We start from the raw sequence: 23,972 nt of genomic DNA on the forward strand, positions 1-23,972 counted from the left end.
GGGGCATTTATCAGAGGGGTTTAAAATTAAAGATAATATGGTATGGTATTTAGATTTTGGAAAATTGTGACAAGAATCAAATTTGATTCACACAATCTTTGCAGGAATTGATTTGCAGATATACTCACTGCAATTCTAACCTGTAACAGTGCAAAATTACAATTCTGAAAAAATAATGCTAAAATGTATAACTGAATGCCAGCTGCAACACTGGAGGATGTTCGCCATGCAGGTAAGGGTAAAGGGCAAAGATGATTTGAAGTGTTTCATTTCTTGGATTTTACTGAACTATACCACAGCATTCAAAATGTTGAAACAGAACAAGAGTACATCTTAATCCAAAGAAAATTGCTACAGTATGTTCTTCTTTTCGTATAAATTAAGTCAGTTTAAATTTATAATCATGTGCCATTACCTAGCACTTGAAACAAGTTTTACTTGATATAAAGACAGGAACCAGAATTGCCATTAATGTTCAGTACAGGAGTTCCATCGTCATTCATCAGCCTTAAATCTGAGTGTAATTAGAGAGACAGCAAATAATTGCAGCAAGGGAGTGCTTTGTTTCTATGAATGAGACTTGGAAGTCATTAGATCTGCTTCTCAGCTAGACATCTATCAAGCAACAGCTTTCAATGAAACTCATCTCTTGTGAATGAATAAAAAATGGTGAGGCTTTAGCAGGGTTTATTTTCAAGGTAACTTTATTTTGAAGGTTTTATAATTTGGTACTAATGTATATGAAAATATGACAGAATCATATTTTTGATTTTGGGAGACCTAATTATTTTGGTCTTGCTGAGTTATTGGAGCTTCAAACAAGCGCTTGTGGTGGTTTTGTGGACTTGAGCAAAATAAGTGAAAAACACAGTTGTGGACGATATTAGGTTTCCCTTTGTGCAAACACAGTATGCCACTCACTCAGTGGAGAATACACGGCGGTAGTCATCTTTGGGGTTGTCTTCATCATTATTTGTGCAGACTTAGCAGCCACTGATGAGAAATAATAGCGTAGCGCTGGATTCTCATGTATTGCAGTGAGCCTGAATCATATCATCCCCATGGCATAGCTCAATAACCCCCATTCAACAAGCAAACTCAAATTTTTGACTTCCAAGTTGTGGAATATGAGTTTTTGTACCCAACACATGTAAAGGTCATTCTTTGAGTGTAGAGGCATGGGGTTTAAGGAACTGTGTACTAAAGATTGTCATGTTTGAGTGGATGTGGAGATGCAAAGCCTCATGCCAACAGTCCCAGTGAAAGATAAAAGGAAATTAAAGATGTAGTAGTGGGACATTGGCCGAAATAAAGTGGCTGATAAGGTTGTACTTTGATGCCCATGCTCTTGACTATCTATTTGACATCATTATCTGTGTGAATGGGAAATAATTTAGCAGCCATAGCCCTTGTTACCATTGGATTGGTGTTGCTCAAGTCCAGTTCTCTGCACAAACAAAGGAAACTAATAATATTCAACAACTTCCCTCGTACCATTGATTTCAGATACTGAAAGTGCATTGGACCAATCATACTCTAAGTCCATTGGTTCCAACATCCATGTTTCCCACATGTATCAGTTTATCATTTCAACCAACATTTTCAATATTTTTCATGATTTCATTATTCCTGAAAGAAAATGTCCCATACATGATTGTACTTGTCAGCAAAAATGTCACACTTCTCCTCCTAATCATTTAAACAGAGTTTCATGTCAGAGGGGGTATAACACATGGTCTAATAACTAGCACTGGCCCAGTTCCCTCCGATCTCAATGTCCAAATTATTTGCGAGTATATAGCGCAAGCATTGAGCGCGTCAGCGCTAAACCTACGCATCAGCTCAGACTGATTACTAAATTGACTATTGATGCTTCATTGGTTGGGATTATGCCATGGTTTTAAACTAGAGCTATGTTGCTAACAAATTTTAAATAAATTGCCAAAGATGAAGTATGTTACTGTCAAATATTTCCCATGTGTTTATTAACATATGTTTCATTTGCCGACTCCCACCCTATTTACAATAATGAAATTCAAGAAAATAATGAATACTAAATGAAATTGTCACCTCGTCCCAGATATAAAAAAAAATGAAATGGCAACCAACTTCAACCAATTAGTCTTTAGCCTCGTTGTTATGTCAAAATGTGAAAATTGTGCATACAATGTAAGCTTCCATTAGATGTGTTGGTTTAAAATTTCTTACAATTACTGCTGTTTTTCAACAATACACAAGATATGTAGGCCTAAATAGACTGACACAACCAGATCCCATAACCACGATACAGCCCCGATCCGTAGAGAACTATTCAAATCTTTTGGGTACAAATGTAATAAAATGTGATCTCGATGCAAATTTGGAAGAAACAATTACACAGGCTAATTTGTTTAAAAAATGCTTTAAAAAACACAACGACAACTCATTTATGTTGGTGGCAAGACACTGAACTGACTTTGAGCCTCCCCTTCCCCCCCCCCCCTATCATGATTCAATCCTGCAAGATGTAAATCATAGCGCATGGTATGCGAAACTGTGCTCGAGTGCCAATAATTTTATGCACTATGCTGCTTTTCTGATTGGCTATGTTCTGAGTGTACAACTATGTTTAACGGTAGTCGGCAGTCTCTAGTACATTGTGAAATTACTTAATTCATGTAATACCCAATCACCTCAATTAATGAAAATGAACTTAAAGGATCACTGTTAAACCGTAAGACTGCTGTTAACATCAAATGGATTCAAACTGGATCATAGACCTTAACCACTTATGACCAAAACTAGCATGGTAAACCCATACATGGTATGGATAAATAATTATCATGATTATTCGGTTCTGGAGGAAATTTTCTGTCTTTTCCATCACACAGTTAACAAATTTGTTAATAGTGAAGGAATGATAAAGGAAGAAATAAGATAATGTGTTAAAATTATTTTCCGCTGACAGCTGCGGGGCACTGTGAGTGATGAACTGCATCCATGGTGCAATAAGGGACGCACCATTAGATATTATCGGGGGCTAGGGAGTTTGGGTCAGGCAGAATTTTTTTTTTTTTACCGCAAAGGCGGCAAAATTTTTTTTTCACTGCCTTTGGAAGCAAAATTTTTTTTTTAGCAAAGCCTTCAAGCGTAAGTTGTCTTTTTCAATTTCAATGTATACCTTAATACAGAGCTGGGTAGGGGAAAAAAATTTTTTTTTTGCTCATCAGTGAGGCAAAATTTTTTTTTTTTTCATTCAGTGAGGCAAAACTTTTTTTTTCAAAAAACTCAAAAAACTCCCTAGCCCCCCCCGATGATATCTAATGGTGCGTCCCTAATGAAGAAACAAGCTTCCTGCCCTGTGCTCCCTAGTTGGTAGTAATTTGATTTTAAACTGGCCATGTACATGTACAGGTATTTCCATAGTACCACATAGAGGTACCAACCCTATGATTTAGTGCCAAAAATTAAATCAAAGGGGTTTTTGTAATATAATATTTGCTGACATTTTGACCAGTTCCTGTCCCATAGAAGCCAATGGTTAAAATTAGGTGAGTTTTCAAATTGTTACCACAATTTTGGACCATTTACTAAATCTTTTCCCCATAGTAACCGGTAGTTAAAAATAAGGTGACTGTTTTAGTGTTTGCCTTTAAAACTATTGTCGACTCTGATTTCCAGTCCAAGGGAGACTCTGATTTCCAATCCAAGGGAGTTGGCCAGTCTTTCTCTCTTTGTAGAAGCCTGTGTTTGCATGTTCACTCTGAGCCCATATAGGCCTATGTCATTATTTTGGTGCAATGAAAATGAGCATTTGTGAAAGGGAATTGTTATCCTCTATCAAAAAGTGGAGCCTGTGGTTACATTTCGACCAAAATTTGAACAATTGGACCATTTTAAAGAAAAAATTATAGAAATGCTGTACTATTACGATATGAAATCTCAACGGGGATTCTAAGGTGGAAGAGGGAATGCAAAAATGAATATTGTATTGTTGTTGCTGTTTTTTGTCATATGTGGCCTGTAAATAGACCAGGGAAGTGCTCCAGAAGGGAGGGATATATAGAGATCTTGGTATACTTTTATTTTGAATATCATTTTGCTTAGTCTCTTTGTCTTCTGCAGCACACAGTACCTAAATCACTTGAGCCTGCAACAGTTTATCACTGTTTTATAAAAAAAAAAAAAGAAGCTTAAATTACACTCTGAAGGCCTTTCCTTGTATATAATAAAAGAAAGGTCCTTTATTCTATGCATCTGTCACCCTGCACATGAATAGACAGCCTTGTAGGCATACAGACATGTAAGATAATGTTTCTCTCACTTACATGCTAGTTGGGGTATCACATTAACTTTTTTCCTGTTTTTTCTTTACAAATTGAATTATTGAAAAATTAATGTTGCCCCATTTATAATTGTGGAAGTTAGTACTGTTAATAATTAAATATTGTAACATTAATGTGACTGCAACTCTTCAAAACATTTTATGATAATTTATTAAATTGCTATGTATTAAAGCTCAGGCATGTGCATAGTGCAGGTTTAATGATGCTTGCTCAATGCCATGTGTATTATGTGTAAGGTATTTCAATGTCAAGATGGTGAGAGACAGACAACCAGCTGTCTCTTATATGAAAGCTAAAGGTGTGTTTGTGACCAGCTGCTCAGGGTCAAGTAACCATTTCAGCCCATAAACTTGATCCTTTTTTGTTTCATATTTGAATTTAATTATTTTATTTATGTGATTTAGGCTCAAATTGTTTAGTGGTTCTCACTCAACCAACCATTCAAAATATGGTCATTTTGTAATTGCTATTTTCTAATTTGGTCAAAGACAGCACTTTTTTTTGTCCATGTCAGGCATTTCTTACAACTTTTCCCTCAAAATATGTGTGTAAAACCATGGTAAAACCCCATGAAATCGAGCCCTGAATATAACTAAATTACATCTATAGATAGATTATTTTGGTAGGCCTATTTAGTTCTTGGGCCCAGATAGTATACACTACATGTAGAGTATACTGGTAGATTTGTACATTGAAAGAAACAAACATTGACAAATTTTACTTTCTTTCCTGTTAAACTCCAAATGATAGATGAAAGGCTGAAAGTTAAGGTGGAAACGTTGATCTGGCTCATTAATCACGGTATTGAAGCCAAAGTAATATTGTCCTCACTGTGTTGACTCTTTTCAGTATTGACATGATTGGGTTACTACTAAAGTGCAATAAATCATGCTTACAAGAGAAGTCCATGTCCCTAAAAGGTTTTATGCAAAGAGAAGGATCTTATTTCAACATCAATTACTGTCTTTTCTATTAAAATTACCAGGTATAATAGATAGAAGTCAGCAAGAGGTAAAGCTTGTGGCTAAAATATTGATGGCAAGTGTGTTAACAACAAGGACTTTAAATTATAATTGTAAACACCAGATATATACATAAACAAATATTTGTTATAGTATTGTATCATTGCAAAAGTAAAGATGAATTAACATGTAGAGCTGTTGTCGTAGATCAAAAGTAAACAAGAATTTGACCTGTAGAATATTTTATTTTAAAAGATCGCTGACCCATTCCATGTCAACTCCAGGGATGTGCACCGCAGCACCTCTTCAATTTTTTTCTTTTTCTGTGTGGTGGTAGATATTGATGAGAAAGTAAAATCCCAAAATTTGAGCTTCATACTCCATTTCGCTTTCCCGTGGCATCAATTTGAAATTTAGGGGGTCAGCATAAAAAATGTGTCGTATATGCGTAATACGAAAGACGACGCTTGGAGGTCCATAAATGTATAAAGGAACCCTTTACAACTTTGAAAAGTATGTATCCTGGGATACTTATTTGTGTAGAATTCAAATCTGGCATCAGAAAACTTGTAACTCCTTTATATAGGGCCCTCAAAATGCAACTTCGTCCATCCAGGACCAACTTTGGGGGGTCAGAACTCCAAAAGTAAAAATAATTTTATTGTCCATTTTTTTGCCAGTCAGAGCCCTTTGGTAGGACATTACTCTTATCCAATATTGAGCCCATTAGAATACTTTTAGCTGAGATATTACCCATGCAAAACCCCAATTGTACATTTTTGTACATTTTGACCCCCTGAAAATCAATGTCAGACAATTTGATCCACCATCAACTTCAGGTATGTTGAAAATATGTCCTTGGACAACATTTCTGAGAGATATTGGCTTGGGGTCTCGATGGCTTCAACACATTAGTTAGGTTTGCATTCTCCATAGACTTGTACATAAAGTCATTATACATGTGAAATCAAAAATGTGTACAACTCTATGGAGAAGGAGAAGAGGTGCTGCGGTGCACATCCCTGGAGTTGACATGGAATGGGTCCGCTGAATGTAGTATTTATGCCATATTGTGCAGTAGGCACATTTTGCTATCTTATGATGATAGCTGTTTTTCAAGTGTGTTTCATCAATCATGTGGAATAACAATGATGACTTCAAGATTTATGTTTCTATTTTTTGCCATATCATAAGATGCACTAATATTTAAACTATAAAAATGTGCATGTGCTATATTGCACAAGTTTTATTTGCAAGTGCTGATTTAGGGCAATATATTTTAGGAGTGGTTTGTGCCTGGTGCATACACAACAGACATGCCTGAATTTAAAGAGTACAGAAGTGAGTCTTCAGTGTGTGTGGGTGGATAGTGAGCTGTGATGAAGAGGATGAATCATGTGTGTACACCACTTGGAAAAGGACATGTTGGACAGGTCATAGGTATCGTCATCATAGCAGTATGAATTTCAATAAATTCCCTACAGCTTTGTGAAAAGTAACATATTCATTATGTTTAAGATTGCTAGGAATACATAGACTAAAAGTAACTCTTGCATAAAATCACTGATATTCAAACAATAGATGTTTCAAATCTGTAGGCCTATATCATAAGGGGCCCATTATTATTAAATATTAATTTATTCTATTATTTATGCAATTGATAAGAATAAATGATAAATGGAATTAGGTACAAATGTCTCAAAGAATGTCTTTATTTTTGAATAGTAGGGCGAGTGAGGAGAAGGTAGGAATGACTTTTACTCTATATTTTTTTTTGCAACTTTGACAATCCAAAGATGATGAAACAAAAAAGTTACATATTTTCCCCCACATTTCTTTCAACATTTCACAACTGTATAGCCTACAAGAAGAGACTTGTTGCAGGGAAAAAGTAGGTTTTATAAACACGTGTTAATATAAGTATATATATTAATATGAAGCTCATTTACAAGGAGATTGTATTGGAATGGATGCTTTCATTATTTGTGTTCAACACTGACTATACATGTATATAAAACATTTTCCATTTGATATATACCTTTGTTATGATTTTCATCATTTAGAGTGCTTAGATTGGAAATGTAAGTGGAGTTGTGAAATTGATAGACGGTGTCTACTGGGAGAATGTGTTATTACGAATTTTGCAAATTTGTGTCACTCATGATCAGTTTTGACAATTTTATTTTTAACATCTTTTAATGGGTAATCCCACATGTTTTGCAAATAAAATTCAAATTGAAAAATGTAATTGTTACTTTGTATAAATGTTGCTGTGTGTGACCTTATTTTCTATCAGTATATCAGCATATATTCCCTTCAATATGCCAATTATTGAATGTGCAATTATGGTGTGAATGTGCAATTATGATGTCCTTGTGTTAATGATAGCAACATAAGTATCTGGGCTTCAATTCATGTCTTTCAACTTTGATTTCTGTAATGACTCATCATCCATGTATCAGGTATCAAAGGTTGTTTCCATGGTAGCCTATCATCATCAAGATGAGGTCTGCATCAAACCTTGCCGCCAATCACTGTCATCACAGCTGTGTCACATAGTATCATCTCTTATATAAATTTTAGAACTGAATTGCTACTTAAATTATGTCTTTGTCTTTGAATAAGAGAACACGGCAGTTCAGCTGTATTGGGAAAGGTTTGAGAAAGAGAAGGTTTATGCAAATTATAGTCATTGGTTTGAATCCTGTTAAGTTGTAAATACCAAGACAAGTTACATCACATTCATTGTCCCTCTCTACTAGTATTTATGGGTAACAACATATTACTTGGAGGGGTGAACAAATAATTATTGTTGAGTGGAAACAATGGTGAACTTCCCATAATGATTATATTGTCCCACTTGCACATAATATCTGTTTTATGGGCATATGATTCAACTTTGATTTTCAAGAACCTGAAGTATTTAGACAGTTGTATTCTAGAAGTTGCAATATGTGTTGGCATTTAGATTCTACCCAACAAAACCCTGTCAATCATAAATGGATCTACATCATGAGAACCACAGAAGCTAGGCTATTTAGTAGCTGTTTACTAGTGTATTATGTGTGCAGTCCCAAGTGAGGATGAAGGTGTAGCAAGTCTCATCTCATATCTCAATGAATGAACTGTGCCTTGGGGATCACCAGGGTTGCCGCAATTTATCAGGCTAAAGGTGCAGCAAATGCCACATCAAGGCGGCAGAAGAGAGTGACCCAAAAACATTTACAAAGGAGGGGATGAGATTCGCTTTTAATGAGAAATTCAGCGAAATAAAAGAAAATTACCATACAAAACTGCCACGCCTTTATATGCTATTTAAATATCCCAATTTTTAGCGAAAACATGAATTTTTGCCAATACATTCAGGCAGATCATATAAAAACATCCCAACCATTGTGATAGAGCACCTTGTGGCAACCCTGGAATCACCCAACAAGTTCATTGCAGTGACCTATTTTTTTCAGTCTCTTGGTCTTTGTGTCCCACTGCCATCAAATTCCCTTTGTACTTTTCCCAGTCGTCATCAAGAACCATGAGTAATATCAAGGCTTTAAAAATGTAAATGAACCAATTACCAATTTGATATTAATAATGACTGAATTGTACTAAAATCTGCTTTGTCTCCATGTAATTGATAATGCAGCCTTGCTGGTACATGAATCATATTTATTGAAATCAATATGTGTGATTCTCATGGAGCATAATGTAACCAACAGGTAGCAGGTGGTTACAAAACACATCTTTTCCTTACATTTATTACATATGCATATTAAAACATTTTATTTCAAATTTGTGACTTGTGTTACTCAAAAGCATCCCTGGGCAAAAAAACTCTTCACATTTTCACTAATATTTATGGCAAATAATGAACAGTAACCAACAAAATGTCAGATTTGACAGAATTTCATTTATCTTTTATGTCCAGGGGCATAAAATACAACTTAACAAATGAAAAACACTAACAATATTGTTAAATGGGTTGATTTGTCACTGCAAATAGTTAACAGTGAAATGCACATTTATATGAGGTTTTCTCGGCCCAGCTATGATAGGAAATTGATCATGAAACTAGTATGGTGTTTATTAATGTTTCATTTGTGTTGTATGGAAATATGGATTCATGCATTTCCTTTTACAATCTAGGCAGCTTACACATTTTTGTATGGGTCAGAAATGTTACTTGTGATGTAAAAACGGTTCATCTGCATAGAACCACCAATATATTACTGATCATGTGAAAAAGTATGTATACCAATTCTTGATACATCTTATACATCATTTGCATACAGGCAAATGTCATTGTCAGTGTTTAGGTGAAACACTAGATTCAATTAATTTTTGGCCTCATAGCTTCAGTTGAAACTATTTACAATTTGCCGTATCTGTTCTTTCTATTTCAGATCCCAATGCACCAGCAGCACTAGTAACTCCAGAGGATGTCTTAGTTCTTGCAGGGGATACAGTTCAATTTGATTGTAGCTTTTCTGGAGACCCAACGCCATCGGCAGTATGGTACTACAGAGTAGACGATGATGCTTCACCATTAGGACCTCTCACCAGTGGGCAAGGGTAAGTCACTATGTTAACCTACCTACTGGCAAAATTCTGAAGGGTATTTCCAACACCAATTCCCCATGTCTGGATCTCCTGTTTGAAATGTTCTATTGTTATTCCAAATGCCAGCTAGACTGGACCTCACTGGATTTTTCGGAAAAGTGAACCTGATTGGATTTTATAATGGCTGACCAAAAGAAAGTAAGCTGAAATGGAGATCATACACTACTAGATTTGGCTCCAGACATGTTTGGTCCAACAAGAAGATTCTGACACACCCACACCCTTTTTCCCAGGTCATTTATAAAACACATCAATGTGGTAAAAAGAGGAAGGATCAAGCAGAAAACAATTTCTTCTCACCAATTTATCTGTACATACAATGTAGACCCATACAAATATTGAAATAAGGGAGAATGAAAACAAGCTGCTTCAGCCAGGGAAAATTAGACCTTCTACTGCTTACTCATTCATGTCAAAATTCTGCTTAGATATAAAAGAAAAGATGAACTGTCCACTGAGTCCAATATGCAAGTTCAGTAAAGTGTAAATTTAAAAGACTAATATTGAATGTATACTGCTATCTACCTATCAAGAGCTCTGTGATGAGTAAGTGGGTCATGATATAGAAAACACCTGCTTTCAATGGTGTGATATTTAGCAGCGCTAGATGACCAATTAAGCCCCACTTAACCCACTAACTTGATTTGCTTGTTATCTAGAGACCCGGTTTTAATTAAATACGTGTCATTTTGCTCTTAAAATATCTTCAGTAGCTCAGGACTGGGTTATTAATTAACACACAAATTATGATATTTGTGTGTTTGAGTAGAAGCGAACATTGAATTCATATTCTGGACTTGTTTGACTAGTTCATCAAAACTAGTAATAATACATTGTATGTTAAGTTTAGAAATGTGTTTGGTTTGGTGTGCATCAAAAATCATGGAACATTTGGTAATTACAGTACATGCAAGTTTAATATTGCCATGGCTAAGAATTAATATATTGTGCACTGTACTATAACAATTTGATATCTTCATTAACTTCTAATTATTTCACTGCTGCACAAAACCAGTGTGGTGAACATGGTTAATATCAGTGAATATGTTTGAAGTCATTGGTATCTGGTATGACCTGATGTGTGCCGGATGTTACGGATTTACTGGCTTAAAAATCAAGCAGTATGTAAGTCCCTACCTATGACCTAGAGCTAGACTCTGAATCCTCCTTCATCTGTACTTGACTCAATGTAGATCCAATGTGGTATCGCCTTTCTTTCATCTTTTGACTATTTCCTTTCAACATCCAAGATTTGGACATTGCAGTGATTGTATTTCATGGGTCTTAGTTTTAAATGTGAATCTGTGATGTAAATGCTGGTATTATAATGTGCAATCAGCAGACCAGTGTGCTATTTTGTTTCTATTATCTATTAGTTACTATTTCTGTGAGAATGGATATATGATTCTTGCTGAATTTCTAGGCCTGCATTCACCCCCCCCCTCCAAGACCTCCATACACACACCCATGCCTCACATCCAAGCACACAACGTATCTGAGCAATTTGTTGTGGTATCATGTTGTTTTGTGACAGTGATGTTTTTGTGTTCTGGTCAAGCTGCTATTACACCATGGCAATAAGCTTATTTGTAATGGATAATCCAGGCCAGGAGGCTTAGAGTCTAGATTTACCAATTTGTACGATTTGATTTCATGAACTGCAGGATACGGATGTGTCAAATGGCAGGCTATTAAGCTCCTGTTTGTTGTTTGTTACACAGATGATTTAAATCTCTACAATAGTTCTTAAGATAGTGACTCGAAAAACAATATTTAAAATGCAACATTATTTTGTGATGTGTGTGGCATATAGAATTGTCAAAATTGAGTAAATATCATTCATAAACTTGCAGAGACTTATCTCAAAGAGGTCTAGCATTAAAGAAGAAGACATCCATTTGATTTGTGAACCAATGACCAAGTGTACATGCTACCCAGAGCACCTGCCATGCTACTGAATGGGATTTCAAATGCAGCATTCAATGTCAATACCTGGTGTCATGAATCTGACACCACAAATCATGACAACTGTTGAATAATTAAATATTAAATTCATGAGATTAAAATTGTTTGAATCCATGCTAATTTTGTCTTTTACAGAATGTCCATCTTGAATAATGGTAGTCTGGTATTGGAATCAGTGAAAACAGGTGAAGCAGGGACATACATGTGCATGCCCAGAAGAGATGGAAGACAAATAGATAACCTGGTCTTAGAAGCCAACCTAGTTATTGCAAGTAAGTATTGACTCGGTCCAACATCCGGGCTATCTCTAGTCTCTGGCCCAAACTGCATGTGGCTCACGGTTTGTTATGATCAACAGAAACCGGCTGTGAAGGAGACTACATAGCGATGTTGTTGGAGTGACATTCAATTTCGGAAAAAACGACACTCGACCATGGAATTTAATTTTAAGTTTGTCAGTATATAAACGGTAAATCAAGTAAGTTTCTTCCACTCTGAAGACTTAGAAACGGTTGTTTGATTCCACTGACTATTTGTGATCGAAATTTACATAACACCAATGACAGAAATCATCAACAAAAATCGAATGTTTTCACTCGACCGTGAGTCGCATCATCAACCGGAAGTGACGTGGCACGGACCGACAGAATACAAGTTAATTAAAGCCCTTTGAACTTCATTCTGAGTTTTATTAAAATTTTGTGATTTCTCTCATAGTGTTAGTTTGCCTGAGCCTCACTTCTTTATTTATTATATATTTTCTCAGGCATGTATCCTCTGTGATCCTCACATTTATTATTTATTGTCTCACATTCACTGATGTCCTGCCTGCTAGGACACAGCAGATAGACCGCCCCTCTCTTTATAATTCATTTAGTTGGCCATGAGACATTTTCGAGAGAATAAATTTATTACATGTTTAATTCTCCGGCAGATCCGCCATGAGCTGTTGTGGCGTATGGTGGTGAACTGAACAAACATCTAATTGTGAGTGTGCGCTGGTTCAAATCCAAATGGTTCTGATTTTCTCCCTCCTTTATTATAGTGCTAGTTTGCTTGAGCTTCACTTCTTTGTAAATTAAAATCAAAATATTTACCCCCCCCCCCATTTGTGTATGCTGTGCACTTGCTAAACCCTGTCTCCTTTCTTGTAGTAATATGTTACTAAAAACTCAGAATCAAGTGCAAAGGGTTTAAAGACATTTAAATTTTGTCTATGATCTGTCTGCTGGGAGGGCGAGTTAAGCGCAGCGGTAGTTCCTCGCTTTGCACCACTGAGGTCCCGGTTCAAGCCCGCACGCCCAAGGACTCATGTGCACTTGATTTATCCCGATTCCATGCTCGCTCTCTCAGGTTTTCTCCGGGATCTCCAGTTTCCTCCTGTATCGCAAAAATCTGTGAGACTCAGTACACCGGTCGATCTTACCGCTTTCCGATGTTGATTAAGATACTTCTTGCATCGATCCCGAGATGCGGAAAAACCAATAGTCATTTTGTCCCACATAAATGAATAAATAACAAAAACCCCGATCCCCGGTGGACTCACCCAAAAGGTGACGCCACACCATATGATCGTCCCTTATCCTCCTTGGTCTCCGACTGACACAGACGTGCCTATCGATTGTTCATAGCACTGTGTATCAATTTCTTGACCAAGGCGAGATATACGGTTGTAGTTTCACACCTTAGGTAAAACCAAACCGGTATTGTTCGGCTGAGGATAGTTTTGACGGCATTTTCTGGCGAAAAAGTGACAAGAAACGATCCAAAACTTAGCTACATATCGTGCCTCCGTTTGTATACGGGACACACGAGCAATTCAAAATGGCCGCTCGTTGACGCCATTCTTTTTGTTTCCCACGTAAAACAACCATTGCAGCCTGTAAGTTACAATAGATGTTTGTACATACACATTGTATTTCATGTACGGTAGGTTATTGTTGCTATGTTAGGGTGATTACTCTATCGTTATGTCTTCATTACCGTCCAATAAAGACGAGTTAATCAGATATTCATACGGTGGGGATTGGTAGGGACCCGTCTGACATTTTAGTAATAAAGTTAGCCAGTCCTTACTTTACCACTAACGTTAGCGACCAGCCTCCGTGCTCAGGTTTGCTTACTGGGCTTGAGTCGCGTGTTGGGGGTAGTGCCCCCCCTTTTCTCCTCGCTCGCCTCGCCTCGCCCTGTCGGGCTTGCCCTTCCCTGGTGACGGAGCGGGACCCACACCCGCTCTGTTTCACCCACAGGGAGTGCTCACGATCTTCTAGATGTCTTTCTTTTGCTTAGGACTCTCCGAGTTCCAGCTTGACGATTGGGATAGGCTCCGTCATCGCCATAAGACGAAGAAGAAATCTACCAAGGGCACTGGTAAGGTCCATACCGTGGATTCTGCTGTGACAGCCCCTATGGGTCATGGCAGGTCTGCTTAAGGGGCTCCGGTCCCCGGACAAGCAGGCGGTTCCTTCGGGACTGCTAAGCGCGTCCAAAGGCTCAGCAGCCAGCGAAAGCACTGACTATACGTCGGAGCAAAGTAGCAGGCAGCAGAGCGGTAACCACCAGCGAAAACCCTAGCGGGTTTTGCAGCAGGAGGATACCAGTCGATCGGTAGATTCTGCTGTGACAGCCCCTATGGGTCATGGCAGGTCTGCTTAAGGGGCTCCGTCCCCGGACAAGCAGGCGGTTCCTTCGGGACTGCTAAGCGCGTCCAAAGGCTCAGCAGCCAGCGAAAGCACTGACTATACGTCGGAGCAAAGTAGCAGGCAGCAGAGCGGTAACCACCAGCGAAAACCCTAGCGGGTTTTGTAGCAGGAGGATACCAGTCCTCTAGCGAAAATCCTCACGGGTTTTTAGCAGGAGGACACCCGCCTGTTGCAGGCATATCTACGGGCTCAAACAGCCACAGTAGTAGCCAGCGACGGGCAGCATGCAAGGGTACCCGGGCTTGCCTGGGTTGAACCCTAGCATGCATGGGTTCAGCAGAGACGATACCGCTGCTAACGCTGTGGGTGTAGTCTTAGCAGAACCAACTGGGGTTGTCACACGGCAGCGTTCCATGGCGGGACCGCCGAGTGATACCCTGGGCCCTAGAATAGCTGCTGGCTGTCCACAGGGACTGGCTGGCGATTATTCAGGGGTTGGGCTCGCAGTCTCTCACGGGACAGCGACCCAGGTGCATTCGTGGCAGCTACAAAGACGAGCTACGGCTTGACTTCAGTGGTAGCCGCTATGCACCCGCCCATAGCTGCCGTGAGTGGTCCGCCACACACAGCGACCTTGAGCGAAGCTCTAGAGGGTACAGTAAGTAGCTTGAACAGCCTAGCTGATCAACAACCCACTTATGTCCTCGAGAGCCAGCGGAGCGTGGGTGATCCATTACCGTCAATGGGTCAATTACCCTCTCTTGATCGATCACTGTCAAATCAACAGGGCATAGCTCCATTGATTGACGCTGCCTATTCAGGTGGCGAGGTGATTGATCGGGGGGATGCACGCTCAGCTACCCGTGGTACTAGGCAAGCTCCCTCTAGCCAAGGGACAGCCGGTATAGCGGGTACCCATACACACGGCTTGATCCCTTGCGGGGAACGCAGTGAGGCATGGGTACAGTGGTACACAGCCGGGAGCCCTCACGGGCACCTACGCTGGAACCACGCAGACAACGGTACACAACCGGGAACCCTCCCGGGCACCCATGCTAGTACCGCGCCGGTACCACGCCAGCCCACAGCTTGATCCCCCAAACATGGAACGCCGTGTGGCGAGGGTACAGCGGTCCCCAGTTGGGAACCCTCACGGGTACCCACGCTGATACCGCACCGGTACCGCAGCGCCCGCCTTAGTCGCCACAGTCTCTGTGGCAACAAGGGGAGAGGCGGTGCTGGTACTGCAGTACCATGGGGTTACCCTGGTGGCGGATCCTTTCAGGGTCAGCTGCCGGCTGGGTATGCCCCGGGGTACCCGCCGCAGGGTGTTTCTTCCACGGCCTAGCACCGTGGCAAGTGTCGCCTAGCGATGGCCACGCAGTACCAACATCAGCTGTTGACCAGGCCAGCCGGCATGGGGCTAACCCAGATCTTGATCAGGGTAGGCCCCGTGCTGCTAGCGCTAGGACGACGGCTGCGAGAGCATGCGGACCCAGTGGTGCCATGGCGGATACCTCAGGGTCTTGCGGGAGTACTCCCTCTTCTGCTGGCAGGTAGTCGGCGAGCCACACAGTGGTTATGCCTTCTTACCCGCTTTCAGATGCCCGTCCTCAGTTACCGTCATCATCGGAGCATGATACGGATACTGTGGGCGAGGGAAAGGAGTCGGAAGCTGAGTCCGGTAGTGACATCACTACAATCTCCTTCCCCCGCTGCCCCGCGAGGGGAGCAACAGCACTGATCTTCCTCCGGACACCCCTAAGGGGGAGTCCATGGAGGAGGACCAGGGGATCCTTTCAGTAGGATGCTCAGCTGCTGCTTCCTCACAGGGGACGCCTGCACTCTCATTCCCGGCAAAACTCACGGGTAGATATCGTAGGGCGGTCGCGCTCAGTAGAGCTATGAAGCCGCGTGCTTGCACGCTTCCTCTGCGCGTAACGCGGGAGGACCACGGGACCTACCTGAGGGGATCCGAGAGGGACCCAGATGTCGGCAAGCGTATCACGCTCAGACAACATCTGAGCTCTTCCATGAGGTGAGCCTATTAGCGGTGCTAACAGCTAGCCTCAACGAGAGCTCCATGGGCCTAGCCCATAGGGTGTCCACTCAGCGCCCGGGGGGGCCTGCCACTCCAATCGCTCAACGCGATGGAAAGGCAGGGTCCTTTTTCTCTTTGGATGCTTCTGCGCTACGGGGGAGGACCGTGCAAAGAAGCTACCAACGGGAGCACGCTGAAGAGGTCGGAAACTGCCCTTACCATGGGTAGGAGCTCCGACTTCAGCAGGCTGTGCACCACCAACAGTACCCGAGCCCACTACCTCTGCAGCACCCATTTCTGGGAGGCGCAAGGGTAGCACAGGAACAGCTGGCAAGCCCCGAAGAAGAGCAAGCGCTCTTCCAAGGGAAGCTAGGCAGAGCATTCCTGGGGGCTCAGCGTTTTTCCACAGGGGATCTCCCAGTGGACGACCGCTTATGGCTTTCACCCAGAGGTGGGAAACCATCTCTTTGAGCGCCTGGGTATGGTCAGTGGTGAGTGGGGGTTACAGACTGGCAACCCAGTCTCCCCACATTCGTCTGCACATTTCAGAGGTCCACAGTAGTGCCGTCAGACGGCCCCCAGCGTCCGGGCACTACTGACAGGGATCACACAGCTTCTCACGAAGCGGGCGATTGTCCCGGTCTACCCCCGTTATGCAGGTGATCTTGGAGCCATTGGCTCCAAGGAAGACAGCGACGGGAGCCCCATCCGAACCGCAGGCTGTTGAACACGTTCTTCAGGCCCAAGAGGTTCAGAATGGGGACTCTCGCCTCGGTGCTAGCCTGCCCCATCAGGGGCATGGGAACAGCATCGCTAGATCTCTCGGACGCCTATCTGCATATGCCAATCGCCTCTCAAGATCGGAGGCATCTGCGCTTCTAGGTACAGGATCAAAATTACCAGTTTTGATACCGCCATCCGCCTGTCCATCTCTCCCAGGGTGTTTAACACTCTTGGTCAGAGCGGTGGCAGCGTACCTGAAGCACAGGGGTGTCAACATCAGTTGCTACCTGGACGTTTGGCTCATATACGGACGCACTCCACTGAAGACTACGGGTCTCATGGGGTTGATAGTCCGTGGGTGCGGACCCTGGATTTTTGATCAGCTCAAAAAGTCCAGCGTGGTCCCGACGCAGACACCACTATTTGTAGGGGCCCAGATCACCCTCACGGAGGGGTTCGCGGTGCTCTCACCCGATCGGGTGACGAACATGGTGCGGGGTGCCTGACTCTTGGCCGAGTCTCGGGCAAAACCCGCTGTGGCATGGATGAAGGTGGTAGGCCTAATGGCCAGTATGGTAGACCTCGTGCTGTACTGCCGTTTCTACGTTAGGCTTACCCAACTACACCTTCTAGCCTGCTTGCAGGCCCAGTCGTCACCCAATATCCCTCGCGGTTCCGTTGTCGGAGATCGCGCGAGAGGAACTCTGGTGGTGGACCCATCAGCCCAATTTGACCCAGGGTGTCAGGTTTCCTGCACCCCGGTATGTCACGTAGTGACGACCATAAGCGCCAAAACGGGGCTGGGGGTCCACATCCACGGAGACTCCGTCTCGGGCCTATGGGGGCCATAGAGACAGGGTTTCACATCAACCTCCTCGCTTACGAGGAGGTGATCGTGGAATCACATACCGTTGTCCTGACGGATAACACAACCGTGGTAGCCTACCCCAACAGACAAGGGGACTCCGGGCCACCACGATTGAGCCTGCATGCACGACACCTGATAGGGTGGTGCAAGTTCAGGCAGATTACGATGAGAGCGATACACATCGCGGGCGTCACCAGCATCCTCGCGCACAATCTGTCACGAGGAAGGGTGTCGGGACCAGCAGAATGGTCCCTTGCTCCGCAGGGCGCTCAGACGATCTTCAAGGGGATGTACCACCCCTCGAAAGATCTGTTCGCATCTCATCGCAATCATCCACTGCCGGTGTACTGCTCAAGGGTCGCGGACCGCCAAGCATGCACCGTGGACGCTCGGTCCATAGACTGGGCAGGGATGACAGCTTATGCAGTCCCTCCGATCTCACTACTCATGAGGGTGGTGGCCAAGATCGGGTGGGAAGACCGCATTGTCATTCTGCTAGCGGCAAGGCCGCTGGCACTCCCCGAGGTACCAGATCTACTCCGGATGCCCGGAGCGGAGGTACCCAGTCTATCACTAGAGCACCTGCAGTTAGCTGCATGGCCCTTACCAGGGAACACGCAGCGGAGGAGGATACTTTTCATCAGAAGCTGTTTTTCTCATCGCCGGGCTAGACGGAAGTCTACCCTCCGTGCGTATAGCCAGAGTCTGGCTCCATACTACGCTTGGTGCAATGAGACAAATAGCTCTCCCGCTAGAGCCTCTGTGCTGCTAGTTCCGGAGTTTCTGACAGAAAAGTTCCAAGCAAGACTTCAGCGGGCCACTGGGGCCAGCTATAAGTCAGCTGTCCTCTCCATTCACCGAGGTTTCGAGGCGGGTCGACTATCATAGCCGATGGTTACCTTATTAGTCTACGCCTCGACGGTATGTTCAACGAGTGTCTACCAAAAAGGAAAGTGATCCTCCTAAGGGATCCCAACACAGTCTTAGATTACTTTAAGGGTCACCCTTTTGACCTTCCGTCAAAAGCGGCGCTTAAATCGTAACTCTCAAGATGGCTTTCCGGTTTGGCGTTGGCTTCGGACGGCGGTGCTGAGTTGCACACGGTCTCGAGGTTAGCTTCCGTGTTCACAAACACTGGAGCGACACTGTTTCGGCGCTCTGTTCTCGTGACTCTGAACGGGCGCGGTGCATACCGACATTCGTCCCTCTCCAATCCCCAGGGTTGGGCAAGGTTCGGCTGAAGCCAAAGATAGGCTGGGGTGTCCGATAAGGCGCTGCAGCACTATTTCTTCCAACACAAGCCTTGCGAGGACTCACGACCGCATTCATCACCCTTACAGAGCCTTTCGGTCCAGCCGCTGTCGCAATGGCTGGTCCAGGTGTTGGTGGGGTCCGGGGGATCGCGAAGGTTTCGCGTCCCACGACCCACTCGACACGAGCTATCTCATCATCTTGGGTATACCGTTCGGTTGTCCCTTGAGGAGATCTAGTAGGCGGTGTCCCGGAAGCCACCTTCGCCCTTCTCTACGATACTTCCGCTTTACGTTAGTAATCAGAGACGGGCGGGAGGTTTACCGGGACATTGTTCGGGCGATCATAATACGGTGGTGTACGGGTACCAGGTTTTCAGACTATACAGAATACTCAGCATGGTAAGAACCAGTGTCGCTATTCTTAACCACCAAACTTATTAAGTAAGGAGGTTTATGTTTTCCGACCGTTGGGGGAAAATATTTTCTGACCTCGCGAAAACCATCGTTACCCGCTCCCGATCCCTGATCAGATGCTGACCAATCTTGTACCTCCATCCGTCGGTTACTTGCTAGATCGATCTTTCAGATGTTGATGCAAGAAGTATCTTAATCAACATCGGAACGGTAAGATCGACCGTGTACTGAGTCTAGTCCCAAACAGAAATGTTTGGTAGACTCATAACCGTGCGATCTTACCTTTCCGATGTTGATTATCCCGGACCCCGCCACCCCTACAAGTTTGGTCCGGTAGGGGATCCCAAGTCGGATAAGGGACGATCATATGGTGTGACGTCACCTTTTGGGTGAGTCCACCGGGGATCGGGGTTTTGTTATTTATTCATTTATGTGGGACAAAATGACTATTGGTTTTTCCGCATCTCGGGATCGATGCAAGAAGTATCTTAATCAACATCGGAAAGGTAAGATCGCACCGGTTATGAGTCTACCAAACATTTCTGTTTGGGACTATTAGTTGTTTGGTTATCAAAAACTTCCTTCACCCAATGGAATTTGGGGAACTGCACAGATAATTGGTGGATGTTACAATCTAAATGCGGATAGGTGTGCGCCGTTCGGCAGCAACCTAGTTGATGCGATCTGATTGTGATGATTCACCATTGCAGCAAAATTACAGCGCTTTGAGGCCTCTAAGATCTGGAGAAAGGCGCTTTATAAATCCAAAATTTATTTATTTAAATTTATCATGAACCATTGCGTACCAAAGGAAAAGTTATATGATGAAAAGAAATGAAATTGCGATTGGTGTGTGTGATGATAAGTAAATCTCCTTTATCACCAGTACTCATAAATTTGAGATATAACAGGAATAGATCAAAGCTATTTTCAATAAACTGAAAGCTAATTGCACTCTTTTGTGTAATTATATAAAAAAATATTTACCACAATTTGCAAAAAGCACACGATTTGTTTTATAAATTTTATTTTGAAATATTGAAGCATTTCTGTTGTAACTGGAACAGTAAGGATAAGTATAAAGTATCTCATATATCAATTGCAATACGTCTTGTAATGTGATGCAATGTGGATCGTAATTTGACACTTGTTATTCTTTTTTCCCTTCTCTCAAAATTCAGAGGTTGATGACCTACTACCTCTGGGCCCGCAACTAGTCGTCGAGGATGACCCATATCGCGTCAATTGTACCTTCCCTAACAATGCACCAGGTGGTGTACCGTTACCGGAGATCACTTGGTATGATTCTAGCGGAACTCCGGTGACAGACGATACCTCGAATCGCGTCCACCATGAGGGCTCCTTCCTAGTCTTCAAAGCCGTACGTGGAAGTGATACTGCAGGAGAGTTCACTTGCAAAGCTAACAATCTTGCCGGAGAAAAACAGAGTCAGCTGACAATTGAAATTGCTGGTGAGTAATTTGTTATGATTGAAATGAAATATGCTGTAAATTGCAGTACCGTTGGGTATACAGTATGGTATAGTTTGATACATTATCCTTTCTGTTAGCATCCTTAAATTTACATAGTAAGCATATCTGGTTCATTACTTGTAGAAATCGTTGTGGCTGACTGAGAATGTTCACACTCAAATTTACAACAGCTGCTTTCCCATATGCTTTCAGTTGGAATCCGTTTTTTTCTTTGCAATATTCTGACATTTTAAGCATTTCAGGATGTATTTATACCAAGAAGTTGACAAGATATTGATGAGGTAGAGTTATTTGATATGTAGTTGAGTAAAAGCTGCCTCTTTAATTTAACTTTCTAATCGCATGCACCAAGTATAAAGTCATTAATTAGGCTTAGTGGGTCTTAAGATGTACTGGAGTGATTAAGTATCTTAACGATCTCACAAAACGTGGCCTACTCTAGACATAACCTTTTTTGGACAAAAGTTACAAATATTTATTTATTTTCAGGCCATTTTGTGGCATTTTTGCCCAAATTCATATGCTTTTCCAGTTAGTTTGTTTTTTCCAGCACTTTCAGTTTTTCCGCAAATGTTCATGCTCATACCTGCTCATCATCAGAGCAATCCTTTGAAGTAGTTTTGAGTTGATTGTAGGTAGTATTTTAATTAATGAACTGGACTTTTGTTGTTTTACTGACTCCAATAGCGAGACCAGACAAATTTGGATTTCATTTGTATATGTGACATGATCAAGGGGAATGAGTCGGATGTCACTAATATTGTTTCTGAGATATTGGCAAAAACAGTGTTCATATTCTTTTGTTTTATATTTTTTTCAGCCATTGATAATTGCTCATAACTCGGTAACCAGATGTTCGGTTTTGATGGGGTTTGCATCAAAATGTAGCATTTGTAAACTGCCAGAAAATGGTGTAAAAAACTTCAAATTGAAAATTGCCGACATGTGACTCATTCCCCTTGATCATGTCACATATATTCAACCTGGATTATTAACATATTTGTAGATATTATCGTAACAACAAAAATCATTTTGGAGCAGCAATTCTGGAAATATTTTGATTGCTTTCAGACATCTCAAATCTGTTTTAGGATGGTTTTATGCTGAGTACCATTAACCTCACAGACCTTGCTCATCATCAGTGAGGAAACTGGAATGCACTATCATGTATCCAATGTGCTGCTTAAATTAAGTTGTATGTATAATTCTGTACCAAAGACTTGACAGCAAATGTAGGTCAGTTGGAAAGCCAGTTTTTGTTGATGATGACAGTTTGTGGTCATGATTATTAAATTTGTAATACGGTTGTCACTTTGTCATGTATATTTCAAAGAATAGTTACAAATCCACATCTGCATTTGCCTTCCAATTTTTCCTACATGACTAGAGATAATCATATCATTGGATACATCAAGGCTTTAGTCATGTCTTGTCCTCTCTTGTTGAGATACTGCTCAATGCTCCTGAAAGGGACAAACTGGGCAGAAATCGGTGCGCTGGTTGTTGTGGACTGATGGTTTGCACAGGGAATGAATGTAAATTTGTAGCAGTTCTTGCTTGTTGATATGGGTATGAAGCTGTTTGAGGATGTAGTCATTATACATACAAGATATTCTAGGAAATCCAGTCATATGCAAACAAGTGTGAAACACACAATTATCAGTCCCACTGTAGTGCAAATTTATAGAAATTAAAGAAGAGTGTACTACTACAATTTACCAAGTTCATTGTTATATAATGATACTAGTCAACCAACCAACCCTCATTATTCTTGTTAATTAAATTACATATTTTTTAAGGTTTCAGTGTACAGCCATGGTACAACCAACTTATATTCCTATAACATACATAGTGGGAATTGTTTTGTTTGTTTGCTATAAAGAAGTACAGCGTCTTTATTCACACCTGCCTGTAACAAACAAGTTTGATGTATACATGCTCACACCATCCTGAATGTATGTATGAATGTGCTATTGAAAGAAACACATCAAGACAAGATTGAAGGTGTGTGGATGACGTTCTATTTAACTAACACACTTACAGACAACACAAAGGTTTTAGTTGTGGGACAGTTTCAAGATATATCCTCCCCCGGCAGGTGTTTCTCTTTGTCAGACTTTAAATGTAACTTTTATTCTGTTTTTCTTTTCCCCAACTCAGTTGAGCCAGAAATCATCATGAAGCCTCAGGACAAGACAGTGCGTGAGTTGACCACATCCATGCTCCACTGTCAAGCCACTGGTAACCCTAGACCAACTATTGGATGGTCAAAAACCTCCAATCTTATTGAGGTAGGTATTATGTGACACTATGTTCGCCATTGGTGTGAGCATTTCTATTTGTTACATGACCAAGCAAAATAAGTTATTTGTTTACTAAAATTGATTTTGAGAGATGTGGCTCAAAGTTTTGATATTTTCTATCCTATTGATTTAGTGTCATGTAAATTGTGGGGTTATGCAAGAATGACCTATCTGCAATAGCTGCCCTATAGGCAATTGACAACTTCTGCATTCTATATTGTACACAATCTACAATAAGACACCTGGCAGCTATTGCAGATAGGGCCTTCATGCACTATCCCTCAAAATAATCATATTCACAGACCCGCAAAATGTGTGCTGTGAGTAAATACGCCTGACAAACGCATGCTTTAATTGACAAGTGCG

General features: G+C 41.8%; 2 protein-coding genes across 2 annotated transcripts in view; both read left to right on the forward strand.

Moving 5' to 3' along the window:
• Nucleotides 1-23,972, forward strand: part of LOC140152762 (cartilage intermediate layer protein 2-like) — a 273,597-nt gene that overhangs the window by 102,143 nt on the left and 147,482 nt on the right. The gene's annotated exons all lie outside the window — the stretch shown is intronic.
• Nucleotides 1-23,972, forward strand: part of LOC140152757 (inactive tyrosine-protein kinase 7-like) — a 101,722-nt gene that overhangs the window by 64,831 nt on the left and 12,919 nt on the right. The window contains exons 4-7 of the mRNA XM_072175242.1: nucleotides 9,688-9,856; nucleotides 12,005-12,141; nucleotides 20,992-21,282; nucleotides 23,464-23,594. Coding sequence (XP_072031343.1) covers nucleotides 9,688-9,856; nucleotides 12,005-12,141; nucleotides 20,992-21,282; nucleotides 23,464-23,594 — 728 coding nt within the window. The remainder of the gene's footprint in view (nucleotides 1-9,687; nucleotides 9,857-12,004; nucleotides 12,142-20,991; nucleotides 21,283-23,463; nucleotides 23,595-23,972) is intronic.

Source organism: Amphiura filiformis, chromosome 5 (genome assembly GCF_039555335.1).
Source record: "Amphiura filiformis chromosome 5, Afil_fr2py, whole genome shotgun sequence".
NCBI classification, from domain to species: Eukaryota; Metazoa; Echinodermata; class Ophiuroidea; order Amphilepidida; family Amphiuridae; genus Amphiura; species Amphiura filiformis.